We start from the raw sequence: 17,971 nt of genomic DNA on the forward strand, positions 1-17,971 counted from the left end.
TCTCCGACCGAGGCTTTGCCTTCGGTACGGGTTGAAGTACCCTTTGCCTCCTGTGTCTGATGGAACCTGCTCAATTTATATTAAAGCAGTCCGAACGAGGGGGCGGACGACCTTCGTTCCAACAACCCTGCCGCCGACGTCGTTGACCCTACTGCTTCGACATCGTCGATCTTGCTACTTCGACTCTATCGACCCTACTGCTTGACCCACGTCGTCTACCAATATGTCTGATGAGTACACATCATCTGATTTGACCTTATACTTCAGTTCATCTGTTATGTTAGAGATGTGCATCATTTTTATAACTACATTGTTAGGTAAAAATACTAAAACACTATGCTACCAATGCACACACCATTGCATGACTTTGCAACCTCGTGCCTAGATTGGATCTCACTACTCTTGGTTCATTTGTCGTGGCTCAATTTTTGTGAATATTAAAACCCATTTATACTATGTACTCTTTAGATCTGCAAGTAGCAAGTTGTTCGCTAGATTAAAGCCATTCAAACTGTTGCAGTTGCAATTCATAAAGACAAAATACTCACAAACTGATGGATTAAAGTCGCAGCGAACAGGCTGCAAGATACAAGTGTGAAGTTAGTAGTACTCAAATACTCAAGCGCCGTCAAGGTCTCCAAAATCATGGAAGAAATATTAAACTAATAAAATCCCTTTGGCCTTTGGGCATCACGTGGTGTTCGACCGTGTTGGAGGTTGTGGCGGCGGCGACGTCGTGGTGGTGGTTATCGTGGAGGTGGCATACGACCGTGTTGGAGGCTGTGGCAGCGACGACGTCTCTGCGACGGCGGTTAGCGCGAAGCAGGGTGCTCAAGTTAGAGGCCGGGGCGGTTGGCGACCATGGTGGTTATCGCAGTGATGATGATTGATGAAGTAGCATTGAGGGATGATCCATTAAAGAATAACCGTCGGATATGATTGAGTAAGAGATAGTAGCTAAATGGAATGATTTGGAGTGTTGTTTTTTGATAGAGGGATTTGTTTGGGTTAAAACGTTGGATGGATTTAGTAGGGACATGACTCCGTGAGATGGTTCGTGGGGTGTACTTAGTTTAATTTAAATCGGTGGGTTTAAGTGTTAGAGATTAGAGATAGAGATTCATGAATACTAAAATAGTTTTAAAATTTGTACTTAGTTTAATTTAAACCGGTGGGTTTAAGTGTTAGAGATTAGAGATAGAGATTCATGAATACTAAAATAGTTTTAATTTAAATACTTTTAAATATAAAAATGAAAAAGCTACATACATAGTAGTACAGGCCGCACATCATAAAGGCCTAAGATTACTACGGCCCATTAACTCAAATTTACGGCCCAAAATGGCGAGGCAGGCGAAACGGTGACGGAGCTGGTAGTTCCCCAAATCCCGAGCCGCGCCACCGGCAGCAGGGAGAAACGCCGCCGCCCGCTCGCCCCGTGCACTGCTCCTCCGCCTTAGCCCGTAGCCACCAGATCCTTGGCGCACCAGCCCTCCATCGCAGTCCTGGTTAGGCTAGGGGATGTCAAATCTCGATTCCGCGACGCCGGCGGCTGCAGTGGCGGAGATAGGGACGGCGGAGCGGGACTCTACCACCGCTTCTGTTTCAGGTACGCGAGCGCCCATGCCCTCAACTCGGCCCCTACTTTGTATACCGCAGCAACATAGCCATTATTTGGTAGGCCTTAGAGCCAGGGTTCATGTGGTATCAACTTGGGATGTGTTCACGGCCACATAGTTCCTTAGATGAGCGTTTGCTTAACGACCTTATTGTACGCTTCCGCATGTATGCAATTCAGTCCTGTTACTACTCTGTGGGGAGGTCGTACTAACTATGCTGTTTTCGGGTTCGTAGCTTTAAATGGGACACATAGATGCAAGAAGAAGAAGATAAAGAAGAATACGACTCGGGAGCAGCAAGAGTTACAACTTGATTTGGATTCAACATTGACAGCAGAGGCGGAGGGACAAGTAGAGGCAAAGGGAAACGAGGTGGAGGAGCAGGATGCCACTGATGCTGTTGCTTCTGGTATTTGTGCGTGCACGCACCCTTTGACCTTTGCCATTGTGTGGCTACTGCCTACAATGCTTAAGATAAAGCTCAAAGTTAGGTTTTATTAACTAGGAAGCAGGTGCTCTGGTTCACTTTTTGTTCACCTTTATGTGGTTGCACCACATGTCATGCCAATTCAGTTTTGTTTCTAGTGTGTACTGGTTTCTACAGTGAGAGAGTTCTGATCATAGTTGGTTTCCTGATTTTAGTGATGGAGGGGACAGCAAAATATTATGAGGAGGACTCCAAGGTGAAGGTCAGTCTGATGCCCGAGAAGGAAGCCAACACCACTGTTGTTTCAGGTATGCGTGTCCTAACTCTTAACACCCTTTTTGTCTTACCATATGTGATATGTTGTGACAGTGTTCTTACTCCGGCCTAGAGCTAAGGTTCATCATATCAAATGGCAATTGTTACTTCTTTTCAGTAGTTCAGTTCATGCACAGGTTCCCATGATTAGATAGATTAGTGTTCTCTTTTTGAGCATATTTAATTTCTATTAAGGGAATGCTCTGATTAGAGATGCTCCCAATTTTAGTTTCTGAGAGTACACCAAAACACAAGAAGAGGAGGAAAAAGAAGAACAAGATTCAGGGGCAACTAGATTCTGCAAAGGCATCATCTAGTGTTGTTTCCATGGATATAATTGCAGCTGATAAATCTGAAAATGGTTGCACAGATGTGGTAGGGGCATCAGGACATGCTGATATCAATATGGATCCCATAAATGGTGATGATCTAAGTAGTGCTCAGTCAAAGGCAAATGATGCTGATGTTTTACTGAAGAATAAGGATGGAAACAAGGGGGATAAGAATTGCGCTGAGAACAGCGTCTTGTTGCAGGAGAGCTCTGCAAGAAGAAAAAGACGGAGGGGAAAAAGAAAGTGGGGTTCAGCCGGTGGAGGACCAGGCTTCTCTTCTGATAATGGAGGCGTGGTTGCTGAGCATAGCCTGCATTCTTCAGCAAACCATGGTCTTAGCTGCATATGTGCTCCATGTTTAGTTGAGGCACATGAAAAGAAGATCCAAAATATCTACTCACCAAGAGGATCACTGGTAAGGTTTCAAAGGAAGAAACTCCTGATCTTGGACCTTAATGGTCTGCTAGCAGATATAAATCAAGATTACCATAATGCACACTTGGCACATGCAAAGGTTCGAACCAAATTAGGTAAGCTTGATATCTTAATAGTTGAAACTGTTGTTATATTAGCAGGAATGTAGGCTATAAGATTGTAAACATACTAATTTGCAATTTGCCTTATGTTCCAGTTTTCAGAAGACCATACTGTGACGATTTTCTGAGATTCTGCTTCCAGAATTTTGAGCTAGGAATATGGTCATCAAGGAAAAGGTTAACTTTGCTCCCTCCTTTCTTTTAGTATTTATGCAATAAATGATGCTGATTGTAATATTCTAACCCACCAGGGAAAATGTTGAATCGGTTGTTGATATCCTTATGAGGGGTCTTAAGCAATGCCTACTATTTTGTTGGGTAAGTAGTAGAAAAGCTGTATATTTTTGTATCTGGTCATGAATTTTTCCTTTTTGGTCATTGTTTCCATATATGAAATGGTGGCAGGCAATCAACTGGTAATGATGTGTCATGTAGCTCATTATATTGTAACTATGCATTTTTAGGCAGCTAAAGTATGATTAGTGAGCCATTAGTTGGCCTAATTAATGCTTTGTGTCATTTGGTGTTTTTCTAGCAGCCACATCATTTACTAGATTACTATACTTAAGCCATTGTCAGCGTGTCCTCATTGTCACACCCGGATTTACGGGCAAATCCAGATGCATCTCATATGTACGCCATTGTTTTCAAGTCGTTCGATTAATCGTCCAAGTCGGTTTGGACCAATCATGATTAATCGCCCACATTGTCCGACTAATCGTGATTAATCGCCCTAGTCGGCCAGCCAGAACGACCGGCAAGTCGTCCGACTTGAAAGCATTGATGTGCGCCAGAAACATGATCCACACATACAATGACTCAGTGTATAAAGACGAATGTCATAAACTTAATTACATAACGAGAATGTCTTACAAAATAACTGATAATAGAATAAATCGAACTAAGATAATTATCTCCACGACGCCATAGTTGACTGGGAGACAATGCCTAGATGTTATGTATGGCCAAGCCTATGTTAGGCGCAACAGGGCCAAGGCTGGCTAGGGCACGGGCCAGGTGGGGCCGAAGGCCCAATAGATCAGCTCTATCTAGATAAGCTAGTTTTCCCTATAAATACTTGTAAGACACCATGGGTTTAATTAAGCAGAATACCAATTTGTTCTGGGCTTCTGGCTTCCCTGAGGAAGCCAGAGTTTGTGAGATCAGCCCCTGTGCGCGGCCCAGCCTGGGTCACGACGGCGCCCCCGCGCCGCCGCCCTTCCCGCGCCCAAGCTCCACCTTACAACCTGCGCGATCTTCCCGGTAGGATCCGTAGTCCTACCAATCTGGCATCAGAGGACTCGACGATCATGAGTTCTTCTGCCACCTCCAAGCCGCCGTCGCCAGGACAGCAGCCGCCGCCATCCATGAGCCCGTCCGCGGCGCCGATCACCTCCCTGACCGCGACCCCTGCACCGTCGGAGGCCATGGCGCTCGGCCCTCCAAGCGCGGTCGTCAACTAGCAGCACGTCCCCGCGCTCACCTCGGCCCAGATCACGACGTCGCTGGCGGATCTCAGCCACGCCGTGCGCGACATGCAGATCACCATGAACGCCATGCTAACAGGGCACCTCCCCTTCCCCAACCAGCAAGCCGCCCATCTACCACCGTCGCCGCACCCGTCCCTGCCGGCGTAACCACCGCCGGCCGCACTGCCTCCACCCACGCAGCCACCTGCGCCACTCCCTCCACTTGCCCGGCAACCAATCTCCTATCAGTACGGCATGCCGATCGACCACAGGCCTTCATCCACCGCATCACCGCAGACCACAACCCCCATTCATCTGATCCGCTTCCCACCATCCCCATCCCCCATCCCATCTTGGGCGCAGGGCGCGTCGACGGTTTCACCACCAGTGTACTATGTGGCGTCTCTGCGACCGGCGCTCAGGACTTCCTTACCGAGCAGCGCCGTCGGAGGGCCTCTCGGGGTGCTGTTAGGAGGCAGCAACGACCCCCTTTTCCCGGGTCGGGGGCCCTTGCGCCCTCACGTGCCCGCAGCGATGGCGACGTGGTCACCGTACCACGTGCTGCCTCAGGACGACGACGTGGAGACCGTAGCCTACGGGGGCGCTGAGGCGCGCACGCCTCCACGCTACTACAAATTGGAGTTCGCCACGTACGATGGCTCCGAGGACCCGCTGAACTGGCTAAATCATTGTGAGCAGTTCTTCCGGGGGCAGCGCACGCCAGCCTCGGATCGCACGTGGCTGGCCTCGTACCATCTTAAGGGGCCGGCACAAACGTGGTACTATGCCCTGGAACAGGACGAGGTCATGCCGCCTTGGGATCGTTTCGCCGAGTTGTGCCGACTTCGCTTCGGTCCAGCAGTGCGCGGCTCTCGCCTTGCGGAGGTGGGACGCCTCCCCTTCCTGTCCACGGTCCAGGAGTACTCGGACCGCTTCCAGGCGTTGCTGTGTCGAGCTCGGGACGTCTCCCCCATGCAGAAGATAGAGCTGTTCGTAGGCGGCCTACCCGAGTACTTGTGGGTGGACGTTGAGCTGCGCGACCCGCAGGATCTATAGACTGCCATGTACCTGGCGCGGGCGTTCGAGCGGCGCGCGGCGGCCTGGCCTCCATCACAGCAGCGCGGGTCGCGACCACCGCAACGGGCGCAGGGCTCGGGATGCGCGACACCAGCACCGCCCGCGGCTCCACCGACCGGTACGACGACTTCAGGTGACAGTACGACTCCGACACGCCCGTTTCGCCGCTTGTCCCTGGCCGAGCAGCAGGAGCGGCGCCGGCAGGGGCTCTGCTTCAACTGCGACGAGCCCTACGTCCGGGGACACGTGTGCCAGCGGCTGTTCTACCTGGAGGTCGACGATTTCCTCAACGAGGCGGCCGGTGAGGGTGTGGTCGATCCCCTGGAGGAGCCGGCCGCCCCAGACATCACCAGAGCCAACGCGCTGGTGGTCTCGTTACACGCGCTGGCGGGCATTCGGACGGACAAGACAATGCTGCTACCTGTCACCATCAACGGCGAGCGACTGCTAGCGCTCATGGATACAGGGTCGACACACAACTTCCTCAACAGTGACATGATGAGTCGCCTCGGGCTAGCTATGGCGGGTGGCGAGCACCTTCGAGTCACGGTGTCCAACGATGATCGCCTACCCTGCGCCGGCATCACCCGTGACGTCCCCGTCATCATCAACGCTGAGTCCTTCTCCATCACGTGTGTCGGGATGCGACTGGGCTGCTTCGACTTTCCCATGCACGAGCTCGAGCCTCTCCTTGGCTCGGAAGCTCGACTGTTGGGGAAAGGGGAGCCGTCTCTGCTTTGTCAACACGCAGACATCGCAGAATTGCTCCACATGGTCAAGGCACGACAGGCCTCATACCATCTCCTTGGCACTGAGCCGCTTCAGGACCTCGAAGTTAAGGTGCCCGAAGCGCTCGTGCCACTGCCATGCCCCGTCGTCTCGATGAGCAGCAAGACAACAAGGTTGTGCCACCTTCACATTGAGGATGTATAGCCGATTTGGACTCCTGCGTACCTTGGCAAGAAGGCGACGAGAGGGGTCCCAGATCCTCATGACTCCGTGCTCGACCTCCACGCGCGAACCGTTCTCATCCAGCTGTCCCAAGCTGATGATAGAGTTCCTCAACGCGGGGATGTAGTAGACTCCGGTGAGCAGCCTATGCTCACCAGACGCGGCGGTGAAGACGACTGAGCCGACACCCTTGATCTCTACGCCGGAGGCGTCCCCAAACTTGACGGAGCCTCGAACGCTAGAGTCAAGCTCGGTGAAGAACTCCCGTCGGCCGGTCATGTGATGAGTGGCGCCGGTGTCGAGGCACCGCCCTTCGATCATGTCCTTGTTGGAGCCGTCGCCGAGGAAAGCGCGTGCTTTCGACTCATCAAGGTGGAGTGCCGCTGCGACCGGTGCCGCTGGAGATGTCTCGATGCTTGCATGTGCCAGGAGCAGGGCCTCCTCCTCTGCCTCCGCCTGTGCGACGTTGGCCTGGCCACGTCATGGCTGTCGACAGTCCCTGGCTCAGTGGCCAAGCTTGCCGCAGTTGTGACAGCCGTCATCTTGTGCCGACTTCTTGTTGCCGACGGCGCCGCCTTGGACACCTCCACGGGCACCACCCTCAGCATGTCCTCGCGCCCCGGCCTGGGTGCCTCCACGCGCCTTGCGCGGCTTGCCGCGTTTGCGGCCTCGTGTCGAGGAGGACTCCCCCTTCTTCTTGTCACCCTGGCAGGCCTCCCACTGCTCCCGAGTGAGATGTAGTTTCCCGCCGATAGCGATAGGCCCAGAGGGAGCCTGTGGTTCGTCGCCGTCGACCACCTTGAGACGACCTATCGCCTCTTCGATTGTCATCGTGGAGAGGTCTAGCAGAGACTCGATCGAGCGAGCAATCTGCTTGTACTTCTCGGGGATGCAACAGAAAAGCTTCTCAACAGCTCTCTCCTCATCGTAGGTGTCGTCGCCGAACTGCACCATCTTCTGCAACAGAGTGTTGAGGCGGAGAGCAAAGTCATCAACATCCTCACCTGGCTTGAAAGCCAGGTTCTCCCACTCCTTGCGAAGTGCCTGCAGTGTGGTCATGCGGGCACGGTTGCTGTCGATGCGGGTCGCAGCGATGGCGTCCCAGGCCTCCTTGGCAGTCCGCTTCTGGGAAAGCGAAAACTGCATCTCGGACGGGACTGCAACAATGAGGGCATCCAGCGCCCGCCGATCCTCGTGGTAGTCGACGTCGCCGTACCGAACTGCTTCCCACATGTGGCGAACCTGGAGCCGTACCCTCATCACCGCGGCCCACTCGACGTAGTTGGTCTTGGTGAGGGTAGGCCACCCACCGCCGGGACCGATGTCCCTGACAATGGCCTGGGTCATGCGGCGACCATGGTACCGATCCGGGGAGGGAGAGTCGCGCTGCCTGTAGAGGCCGCGATCTCCGTCGACTCGGTCGCCGCCGCCAGGAGCACTGCCTGCGCGTCTACGCCCGTCTGGGCTGCCGCCGCGTGCGCCCTCGCCCGGAGCGCCGTCAGCGCGTCGACGCCTATCTGGGCTGCCGCCACGCGCGCCCCATGGGGATGCGCGGCTGCCCACTGTGCCGCCTGCTCTCGCGCTGCTTCCCTCGCCAGCCTGAGCTCTTTGTCGGTGTTGTCGTCGACAGAAGCAGAGCTGCCAGCTCTACTGCCGCGCAGAACCTCAAGCTCTACTGCCGCCGCACGTGCAGCATCCGCCGCCTCCGCTGCTTCTACTTCCGCTCTCGCTGCTGCCAGTTCCGCTGCCGCCAGCCGTGCTGCCGCTGTCGCTGCTCGCTCGCGTTCTTGTGCTGCGGCGACCTCGTCTTCCTGCTGGCGCCGCACACTCGAAGTGACCGAGCGTAGGGACATGGTGGGCTAGTGAGGGGTCGCTGCGTGTGGAAGAGGCTGTCTCAGACGAAAGGTTGCTCGTCTGAGCAGGAGAGGAAGGTACAGTTGGAGCTCTTGCTGCCGACTGAGTGTGGGGAGAGGCGCGGGAAGGAGATCAGCAAGAGATGTTTAGGCTGTAGGATAGTTTGGCTCCGATACCAATTGTAAGTAGAGGGACTCTAACTCTCATCAAGAGGATGACACTATGAGTTGGGGCAATTTTTCTGTTTATTTCCTCAAACACTACACAATGCATACCCTCAGAAGGGTCGGGGACACATTTATAGCCCTAGGGGCTGCACTACACTGCACTACATACTACACTACACACCGCAGCACACAAATGCTGTCCTCTAGATACTAAAGTGCTAAAGTGCAGTCAAAACTGCAACTGCTGTCTTGCTGCTGTCTCCAACTGCTACTGTCCTGCTGGCTGCAGCAGTCAAAAGATGCTGTCTCCAACTGCACTGCTGCTGTTCTGCAGCAGTCAAAAGGTGCTGTCTCCAACTGCACTGCTGCTGTTCTGCAGCAGTCAAAAGGCTGCTGCTGCTGTGCTGCTGTCCTGTTCACCACAAAACAAAAATGTTGTTCTCCACACAAGACCACATGACTTATTCTATCACCTGTTGCCCGGTACCGCTCCGGTGGCCGTACGGCCGTACCGGTACGCGCAACTGCAGAAGGACGAGCTGGAGCGACAGTGTGAGGCCATGCTCACACAAGGCATCATACGACCAAGCACGTCGCCGTTCTCCGCTCCGGTGCTCTTAGTTCGCAAGGCGGACCGCTCGTGGCGTTTCTGCATCGACTACCGCGCCCTCAACGCCAAGATGTCCAAGGACAAGTTCCCGATCCCGGTAGTGGACGAGCTCCTCGACGAGCTCCATGGAGCCCGTTTCTTCTCTAAGCTAGACCTACGCTCAGGATACCACCAGGTGCAGATGTACACCGATGACATCGCCAAGACGTCGTTCCGCACCCATCATGGCCACTATGAGTTCCTGGTCATGCCGTTCGGCCTCTCGAACGCGCCTGCTACTTTCCAGGCCCTGATGAACGACGTACTCCGCCCATATCTTCGGAGGTTTGTGCTTGTTTTCTTTGACGATATCCTGATTTACAGTGCATCATGGGCGGAGCACCTCGAGCATGTGGGCATCGTCCTCGAGGCACTGCGGGCACACCACCTCCACCTGAAGCGCTCCAAGTGTTCCTTCGGCGCCACATCGGTGGCCTATCTTGGCCATGTCATCTCCGAGGGCGGGGTCGCCATGGACGCGGACAAGGTCGCGGCAGTGGCCTCCTGGCCGCCCCTGCGGTCTGCACGAGGCCCACGGGGCTTCTTGGGACTGGCAGGGTACTATTGGAAGTTCATCAAAGACTTCGGCCTCATTGCAGCCCCACTGACGCGTCTCTTGCGACGAGACACGTTCGCCTGGGACGATGATGCGACAGCAGCCTTCCATGCCCTCAAGCACGCCCTGACGACGGGCCTAATGCTCCAGATGCCGGACTTCGCCAAGCTCTTCGTCGTCGACTGTGACGCGTCAGGCGCGGGGTTTGGTGCTGTCCTTCATCAGGGCGCGGGACCTCTCACCTACTTCAGCAAGCCATTTGCAGCCCGCCACCTTAAGCTGGCGGCCTACGAGAGGGAGCTCATCGGCCTCGTGCAGGCCGTCCGTCACTGGCGCCCGTACCTGTGGGGGCGCCATTTTTCTGTTCGTACTGACCATTGCAGTCTAAAATTTTTGCTGGATCAACGCTTGTCCACAGTTCCTCAGCATCAGTGGACCAGCAAGCTGTTCGGTTTCGACTTCTTGGTGGAATACAGGCCGGGGCGCCTGAACACCGTGGCCGACGCCCTGTCCCACCGCGACTCGGAGGCTGCCTTGGAGGACACGACTATGGCGGCACGGGCCATCTCGGGCCCGACGTTTTCCCTGCTGGACGACATCATGTGGGCGCTGGCAGCTGCGCCTGACGGGCAGCACCTCCTCCAGTAGCTGCGGCAGGCGTACTGGCTGCGCCATGGCGCCTCGTCGACGAGCTACTCCTGCGCGACACACGCATCTTCGTGCCGAACTACGACGACCTGCGCCACCAGGTGCTGACACTGGCGCACTCGGCAGGTCATGAGGGCGTCCAGAAGACCCTCCATCGACTGTGGGCAGACTTCTACATTCCACGTGATCGCGCGCTCGTCCAGGACTGGGTGCGCACCTGCACCACGTGCCAGCAGAACAAGACACTGGCGCAGCAGCCGGGCGGCCTCCTGCAGCCCCTTGAGGTGCCGTCCCAGGTGTGGGCCGACATCTCCATGGATTTCATCGAGGGGCTGCCCAAGGTGGCGGGCAAGTCCGTTATCCTCACGGTGGTGGATCGCTTCTCCAAGTACGCCCATTTCATCGCCCTCAGCCATCCCTACACCGCGTCGTCCGTAGCGCGGGCATTCTTCGACGGCATCGTACGACTACACGGGTTCCCGTTGTCTATTGTCAGTGACCGGGATCCCGTCTTCACCGGGCACGTGTGGCGCGACCTCTTCAGGATGGCGGGGGTGACACTAAAGATGAGCACCGCCTTCCACCCACAAACGGATGGACAATCGGAAGTGGTCAACAAGATTATTGCGATGTATCTTCGGTGTGTCACCGGCGATCGACCGCGAGCATGGGTGGAGTGGCTGTCCTGGGCGGAATATTGCTATAATACCTCCTACCACACAACTTTGCGTGCCACTCCTTTCGAGGTGGTCTATGGCAGATCCCCACCGCCCATGCTACCTTACACGCCAGGGACGGCACGTACGGAGGCCACAGATGACATGCTACGCTCCAGAGATGAGATGCTAGCCGACGTGCGCCAGCGCCTTTTGCAGGCCCAGCAACTCGCCAAGAAGTACTACGATGCTGGGCATCGGGAGGTCCAGTTCCAGGAGGGTGACTGGGTGTGGCTACGCCTGCTGCACCGCACCTTTCAGTCCCTCCATCCGCGTGCGAAGGGGAAGCTAGGACCTCGCTACGCCGGCCCTTTCCGTGTCCATGAAAGGATTGGGTCGGTAGCCTACCGCCTGCAGTTGCCAGAAGGTGCCCGCATCCATGATGTCTTCCACGTCAGCCCGCTGAAGCCGCACCGTGGGGATCCGCCTGCAACTCCGGGGACGCTTGACCCAGTGATGGATGGTCGGCTGCTTCCTGTGCCGGCCAAGGTGCTTCGCGCTCAACTTCGGTGGGGCGTGTGGCAGGTTCTCGTACAGTGGCGTGGACTGGCTGAAGATGACGCCACATGGGAAAAGCTTGACGAGTTCCGTGCTGCTTACCCTGACCTACAGCTCGAGGACGAGCTGTTTGACAAGGCAGGGAGAGATGTTATGTATGGCCAAGCCTATGTTAGGCGCAACAGGGCCAAGGCTGGCTAGGGCGCGCGCCAGGTGGGGCCCAAGGCCCAATAGATCAGCTCTATCTAGATAAGCTAGTTTTCCCTATAAATACTTGTAAGACACCATGGGTTTAATTAAGCAGAATACCAATTTGTTCTGGCTTCCCTGAGGAAGCCAGAGTTCGTGAGATCAGCCCCTGCGCGCGACCCAGCTTGGGTCACGACGGCGCCCTAGCGCCGCCACCCTTCCCGCGCCCAAGCTCCACCTTACAACCTGCTCGATCTTCCTGGTAGGATCCGTAGTCCTACCACTAGATCTCATCGAACTCATCGTAGTAGTCCTTCTCCGGTGGTACCTGCTCTTCACCTGGTGTGATTATAGCAAAGGTGAGCTCCCATACGGTCATCGCTCAGCACGTGTGGGGAAAAGTGTGTATGAGCTCACTTACGGTGGGGGCTCATGTGTAGTGTAAGGCTTACTAGGGAAAATGATTAAGACTGAGCATTGCTTTTAATGAAGTTGGTCAAAATTGTATTAGCAATTACTAAGTGTAAGTAGATACTAACCCAATTAAATACGTGATCAATATAGAAGTATCATATAAAAATCCCACAATGCAATGCATGGCAGATTAAGTTTACTTCCATAAATTACTCATGTAAGGGTTCGAGCCGCTCTTGATCGTGAGCACGGTTGATATACCACTTTTACACTCTACAGAGGTTGCACATCTTTACCCACAAGCCGTGTTACCCGTTTGCCAAAGGGTCTCGACTCCCATTCATCTCTACCGAGGAGACGGAGGCAGGGTAGCACTATGAGGCTTTACAAAGTTCCACTAGTTCGAGAAGGCCCACTACGATTTTAGGAAGAAGGGAGTATAAGAATCACTCGTCCGTAAAGCTATCACAGACAGTTTGACCCGAGAACCTCCCTGTACTCTGCAGCGACGCCTCCTGGCTTGCCCCTTTCGGATAAGGTAATCTTTCTCTAGCTTTTCTAATTAATTGGCTAAGGGCGTCCCATTCCACGGTTCCACCCTTGTGGTAGCACTGTTTTCTCGGGTGGTCGATCCATGTTCTAATTAACCAAAATGATCTTAGCATGAACAATAAATAATTTATTGATAATTAAACAGTTAGAAGTGGTAATTAACGCTCAAAGGCGGAGCTTCCGACATTGTAGAGAGGCTTTGCATCAAAAGTCCAGTGACGACGACACCGAGCTGCCGAGGGTGTCGTAGCAAAAGGAAACATAGACTCATTTAACACATGCTCCACAGTCTTTCTTTCAAAAAAATGTGGCAGCGGCCAAGGCTTCAGCCCAATAGGTTAGAGGCAGGATCAATAGGGTGCAAACTATGTTGATTGTGCGGAGCATGTGTTCAACTTTTCCATTTTGTGGGGTGTATGGGCATGGAAGACGAACGACAAATTCATGGCAGGAGAGGAATGTGGTGATGACACTGTTTAAAAATTTAGTGTCGTTATCACTAGGGATGAAAACGGGACGTCTACCAGATACGGGTATGAAAATGAGATGAATTTTCGGATACATATACGAGTATTTTTGTTGTCGGATGGATACATGTACTACTCGGATAATAAACACTGGATACTGGTAGGATACAAAATCACTGATACCCGGTAAGTACCCGTATATCCCGGTGGCTACAGGGTAGCGTTTGACTGCAGTCCGGCTTGCCGTCTTGCGCCGTTGTGCGTGCGTCGTGCCTGCTGGCCCAAGTGCCGAACCACCCTGGCCCATTACGCATCACCTGGCCCGGCGTGAACGTGAACCGCCGTGAGTAGAGGACGTGGAGGGTTGGTAGGTTGGTGCGTGACTTTTTATTAGGTTTTATTACATGTCCTTCACATAGGTGTACTAGGAAGTTCGTTAGAAGTGTTGGTTGTGCGGTCACGCCCTCACTGAAGTGAAATTTTGTCTCCATAATAAAGCGTACAAGTAGTACCGATTAGTTTCACTCATTTAAACTAATCCCTATTCCAAAATAATTCTCTATATCGTGTATTCTGAGGAGTTAATCAATCTTAATTTAACTAGCTTTTTAAAAATAATGTCAGATTTGTGGATTATGCCTAAAAGAGGGGATATGTTGCCGTTTTTTTTAAAAAAATATGTTAGTTTCTATAATGACCTTGTGATTATTGACTTTGAACTGCATCATGTCAATTCTATCGATTTGCTTTTCTATATTTGAGCTATCATGTACATGATTATGTATCCCTTATTTTATTTGTTTGTTGGACGGTTGAGCAATTAATATTATCAGGACGAACTACCTGACAAATATCCATTATCTACCCGACTAATATTCGTTATCCGTTTCTTACCCGTTCGAATTATTATCCGATCCCGTCCTGTATCCGTCTCGAATTTTTACTACTCGTATCTGAGAGAAATGCATTAAGGTAGGATACATGATGACCCTGTATTCGGTTGTATCCGTCCCGTCTTCATCCCTAGTTATTAGCCTGGAAGGACTTCGAGATGGTACCAAACTGCGTGTGGGCATAAGCAAGAAACTCAACAATATGGCGGTGCACATCAGGTTTGTGTTTTAAGGGAAAAGACCAACAAAAGTGGGAGTAATCATGAAGCAACATGAGATAATATTTGAAACCAAAGTACTAAGCATCGAAGATGTCCATACATCACAATGAGTTAAAGCATAAGGACCAGTAGCGACAGAGGTGGAACTACTAAAGGGGAGCCATGTTTTTTTGCCACGCTGGCAGACATGAAATGGCGAGGTTGCAACTGCAGGGTGGTGGAGAAATGGTGTAGAAGTCCCCCACTACTATTGCATTGAAGTATCACACACATTAGTGGTGTCGAAGAACTGAGTGGGTGCGAAGGTGGTGTGCACATGAGGGAATGCGCCAAGTACACTAGAGGCATCATCAACACTAGGTGGGCTGCTACGTCAGGGGACACCACTATGGGCGGACTGATGACGAGGTGATGTGGTCACCGCCCTAGTATTGGCCCAATGCTGCAATCCTTCGTCTTGTTGCGGTTGTCGCCACTATTGTCGCCTGGGCAGTGACCATGGCCATTGTCGCACTAGAACCACTGCATTGTTGCCACGCCCTAGTTGTGGGTGCTCAAGATGGAGGAGGCCATGCGACAGGCCATGCTGCAAGAGGGTGAGCCCATGTACAAGGCGACCTAGGAGGTGACCTTACCCTCGTTGTCGAGACAGAGTTCCTTGAGAATCAACTTCTCACGGTCCATGGCGAAGTCAGGCAATAGATCAGAGTCAGTGATGTTGGCGGTGTTGGAGAAGCAAGGGTTTGAGGCTGTGGAGTAGGTTGAGGAAGGTGTGGCCGACATCATAGAGCGTATCAGCGGTTGCCTTTGTCGTCTTGCAATAGTCATCGATGGAGAGGTCACCCTAAGTCATGGAGTGGAACTCGTGACTGAGGAAGATGGCGCAGGGAGCCTTGTTTGTGTGGAAGAGGGCCCTCGGTGGCTATCCAGAGTTGATGGGTCTTCTGGTCCGGCTCGAGGGCGAGGCCAAGAACGCAATTCGCGACAAAGCTAAGGAGCTAGTTGTGGAGGCAGGAGTTGGCGTCCGCGAATCATCCAGATGTGCCATTGTTGTGCTGCCGACGTGCGGGTGAAGGCTAAATTTGCTACGCAGGGAGAGGAAGAAGACCGACCAATGGGTGTTAGGGCTTTTCAACTCAAGGGTGATCGACATGTGGGACTTGACAGGAATGGTGGCATACAACGAGATGTTGAACGCTGGCACGGGATCTGATTTAGAGGAGGCGTTGGTTGTCGATTCCATCATTGCTAGGGGTGGAGAGGTGATAGTGGCATGGTGGAGTGCCAGTGTCGCCAGCTTGGTTTAGAGGAAGGGTAGGCACGGCCTGGGGAACGGTTGATGCGACATTGTGGAACGTGTCGTGGCGGGGTTTTGGCGGTGATGGGGAGATCGGGTGCGGCCCATTGACGGGTGTTGCCGGGGTTAGGTTGGGTGGGACAGGATGTAGGCCCGAGTCTTTGATATCATGTAGAAAGGTCTTGAGAGAATCATCGCAAGTCTATTGTGGCGGTGCCTTCCATATATATAGCCATGTGCAAGTGATATACAGTTGTGGTGCAAGAAGTTAGGCTATACAACCATCATAATACTTATGTGCTAATGTTTTTATTTATCTTGCTTGTCAGGACATGTCTTACTGCACTGTTACAGGGTGCAAAACAATTGACAACAAGGACAAACCATTAGTGCTGAAGGAACTAAAAAGGGTTTGGAATAAGGATGAGCCAGACCTCCCATGGGGGCAGGGAGAGTTTTCACCTTCAAATACATTACTGGTGGATGATTCGCCCTACAAGGCTCTGTGCAACCCGGTATTAGGTTCACCTTTTTTTTATAGTATGTCTGTGATTGCTATTAAATGCATGGTCCATTTTTGTAATTCATGTACTTTGCTTCTGTTATTTGTTTTGTGCAGCCAAACACTGCAATCTTCCCCGAACCCTACAATTACATGAACCAGAGGGATGATTATTCCTTGGGTATGTCTTACCATGTCATAATGCTGTTTACGTTTTGTAGTATCATCATCATATAGTCTAATGTTCAGTATACACTAAACAGGACCTGGTGGAGATCTTCGGGTTTATCTGCAGAGAATTGCTGCTGCAGACAATGTTCAAAATTTTGTTCGGGATAACCCATTTGGTCAGAAGTCCATCACAGAGAGTGATCCAAACTGGAATTTCTATGTGAAAATAGTCGATAAGATGGAGAAGCAAATAGTTGATCAAGTGGAAACGAAAATAGTTGATGAAGTGGAGAGGTCCTTAGGTTAATAGGAACAAAGGTTCAATCAAGAGAAAGTTCTGTATTTGTTTGTGTTGATTAGCAGGTGTTTTGCATTGCGCCAGTGCTATCATGTGTAATCTAATTTAGTAATTGTTGTTTCATAGACAAAACATGATTTGAAGAATCTTGATAGGTTTTGTTGTTCCAACCGAGGGATGAATCATTGTTTGTCCTGTATCGAGTGTTACAGGCTTTCTGGTTTGCTAACTTAGCTATTTCTGGAAGTTTGGTTGACTATGCTGGAGGATGATTCAGTTCGATGGAACTGTTATATACTCGAATTGTTGTAAATCATCTCAGTTTCATGGTTTCTTGCCTTGCCTTTCTTATGTCTAAACCCTTGACCTTGCCTTGCGCAATGCCCGTTCAATTCAAAAAGGCTGGGCATTTTGTTGGTTATAGGCCATGATGTTCTCCCTTCGTTTTTAAAAACATGATGTTCAAGACAGGCTAATTTGCTTGTCCTAAGTGTTCGTTTGAAATCTAAGACATTTAGGACATACAGTACTAATCTGCTGAGTTTTTTGCCAATTAATTTGGCCTTGACGTCATATTTTAATAGAGGTAGCTTGCTATAAAAACAAAGTACTGATAGAATATTTTGTGGTAGTAACAAGGCCTATGCATGCGAAAGATTCTCAATTCATGCAAAATCTGTTTTTTTTTCCTCCTGTTTTTTCTCCTTGAGAGCGGTAAACATGTTTTCAACTGTTGGCAGCACGCTGTATGGAACAGCACGCCAAGATGATTTTTCTGTGTCCCTGAATCATTCCATTGTACTGTCTAACGTTGAGGACATCATTGAAGATCCAATCTAACGTTGAGCAGTCACTACATCTGAGATGCAGCTTGTCCAGGGTACTGAATGCAGCCTGATGTGCCTGTATGATGTTTAGTGCAGGTTGCAGAGTCCGAGTCCCTTGCTGAAAGTGCCGCGTGGCACAACTCTGCAGCACATCCCGGAGTTCCCACCTGGTCCAGCTGAAACCTTCAATTGCCAGTGCCAAGCCATTATGTGCTTCTGGTACCGAAAAGAGAAACGCTGCAAGTATTCAATTTTTTAGGTTTGCACGTCGGCCTGTCTGCGTTATATCATCCTTGGTGCTGAATATTGCTCAAGCTGCTTCTACA

General features: G+C 51.8%; 1 protein-coding gene across 5 annotated transcripts; it reads left to right on the forward strand.

The window, feature by feature from the left end:
* Positions 1-1,220: 1,220 nt before the first annotated feature.
* Positions 1,221-17,151, forward strand: LOC103632363 (Haloacid dehalogenase-like hydrolase (HAD) superfamily protein). Of its 5 annotated transcripts, none has more exons than XM_008654178.2 (9): positions 1,221-1,609; positions 1,855-2,034; positions 2,262-2,354; positions 2,591-3,223; positions 3,325-3,406; positions 3,481-3,547; positions 16,177-16,362; positions 16,467-16,530; positions 16,613-17,151. In XM_008654178.2, exons 1-9 carry the CDS (start codon positions 1,522-1,524, stop codon positions 16,825-16,827), a joined length of 1,608 nt encoding a protein of 535 aa, XP_008652400.1. In that variant the 5' UTR covers positions 1,221-1,521; the 3' UTR covers positions 16,828-17,151. The 5 variants fall into 5 exon arrangements, with proteins under 5 accessions (XP_008652400.1, XP_008652403.1, XP_008652401.1 ...); XM_008654181.2 differs by having other exon boundaries at positions 2,732-3,223; XM_008654179.2 differs by having other exon boundaries at positions 1,855-2,028.
* Positions 17,152-17,971: the final 820 nt, after the last annotated feature.

This window comes from Zea mays, chromosome 7, assembly GCF_902167145.1.
Source record: "Zea mays cultivar B73 chromosome 7, Zm-B73-REFERENCE-NAM-5.0, whole genome shotgun sequence".
NCBI lineage: Eukaryota > Viridiplantae > Streptophyta > Magnoliopsida > Poales > Poaceae > Zea > Zea mays.

Bases quoted from the DNA above. Each gene is read 5' to 3' on its own strand.
- LOC103632363 (XM_008654178.2), top strand. From the start codon at position 1,522: ATGTCAAATCTCGATTCCGCGACGCCGGCGGCTGCAGTGGCGGAGATA. The intron at 2,355-2,590 runs GTATGCGTGTCC...TCCCAATTTTAG, and splicing joins CAACACCACTGTTGTTTCAG to TTTCTGAGAGTACACCAAAA. The intron at 16,363-16,466 runs GTATTAGGTTCA...TGTTTTGTGCAG, and splicing joins ACAAGGCTCTGTGCAACCCG to CCAAACACTGCAATCTTCCC.